The following is a 508-nucleotide window of genomic DNA, read 5'->3' as shown; positions in this document are numbered from 1 at the left end:
GGGGAACCGCCTCGTCGCGGGGAACCGCCTCGTCGCGGGGAACCGCCTCGTCGCGGGGAACCGCCTCGTCGCGGGGAACCGCCTCGTCGCGGGGAGTCCCGGCGGGGAGCTCAGCCGCGACCGCACACGGCAGCAGCACGAGCAGCACTACCGGCACTACCGGCACACACAGCCCCGGCCGCAGCGGCGTCCCGCTCATGTCGTCGCTAAGAAACGAACGCTCCGCCCCCTCCCCTCACCCCCCGCTTCCGGCCCAGCGCGACCGCCGTCCGCTCCAGCTTCCGGTCCGACGAGTCCCGGCGTGCCCCGCGACGCGAAGGCGGCGGCCGGATCCGATTCGCTCCTAATGGGGCGGGTTTGTGCCGCGCTCGAAGGGGAGGCCTGAAGGCGGCCGCGCGGAATGAAGGTTCGGCGGAATCACGGTAGAAAACAGCACGGGAAATGACAGCATCACTAGCGGGAACGGACGGCATCACTAACGGGAACGGACAGCATCACTAACGGGAAC

At 70.3% G+C, this 508-nt stretch overlaps 1 protein-coding gene across 1 annotated transcript in view; it reads right to left on the bottom strand.

Moving 5' to 3' along the window:
* The window catches only part of TCTN3 (tectonic family member 3), an 11,845-nt gene extending 11,646 nt beyond the window's left edge, over positions 1-199 (bottom strand). The window contains exon 1 of the mRNA XM_015867477.1: positions 8-199. Within this exon, the coding sequence (XP_015722963.1) occupies positions 8-199 (192 nt within the window). The remainder of the gene's footprint in view (positions 1-7) is intronic.
* Positions 200-508: the final 309 nt, after the last annotated feature.

Source organism: Coturnix japonica, chromosome 6 (genome assembly GCF_001577835.2).
Source record: "Coturnix japonica isolate 7356 chromosome 6, Coturnix japonica 2.1, whole genome shotgun sequence".
NCBI classification, from domain to species: Eukaryota; Metazoa; Chordata; class Aves; order Galliformes; family Phasianidae; genus Coturnix; species Coturnix japonica.
The sequence above is the reverse complement of the archived record's forward strand: the minus strand, read 5'-3'. Positions and strand labels throughout refer to the sequence as shown.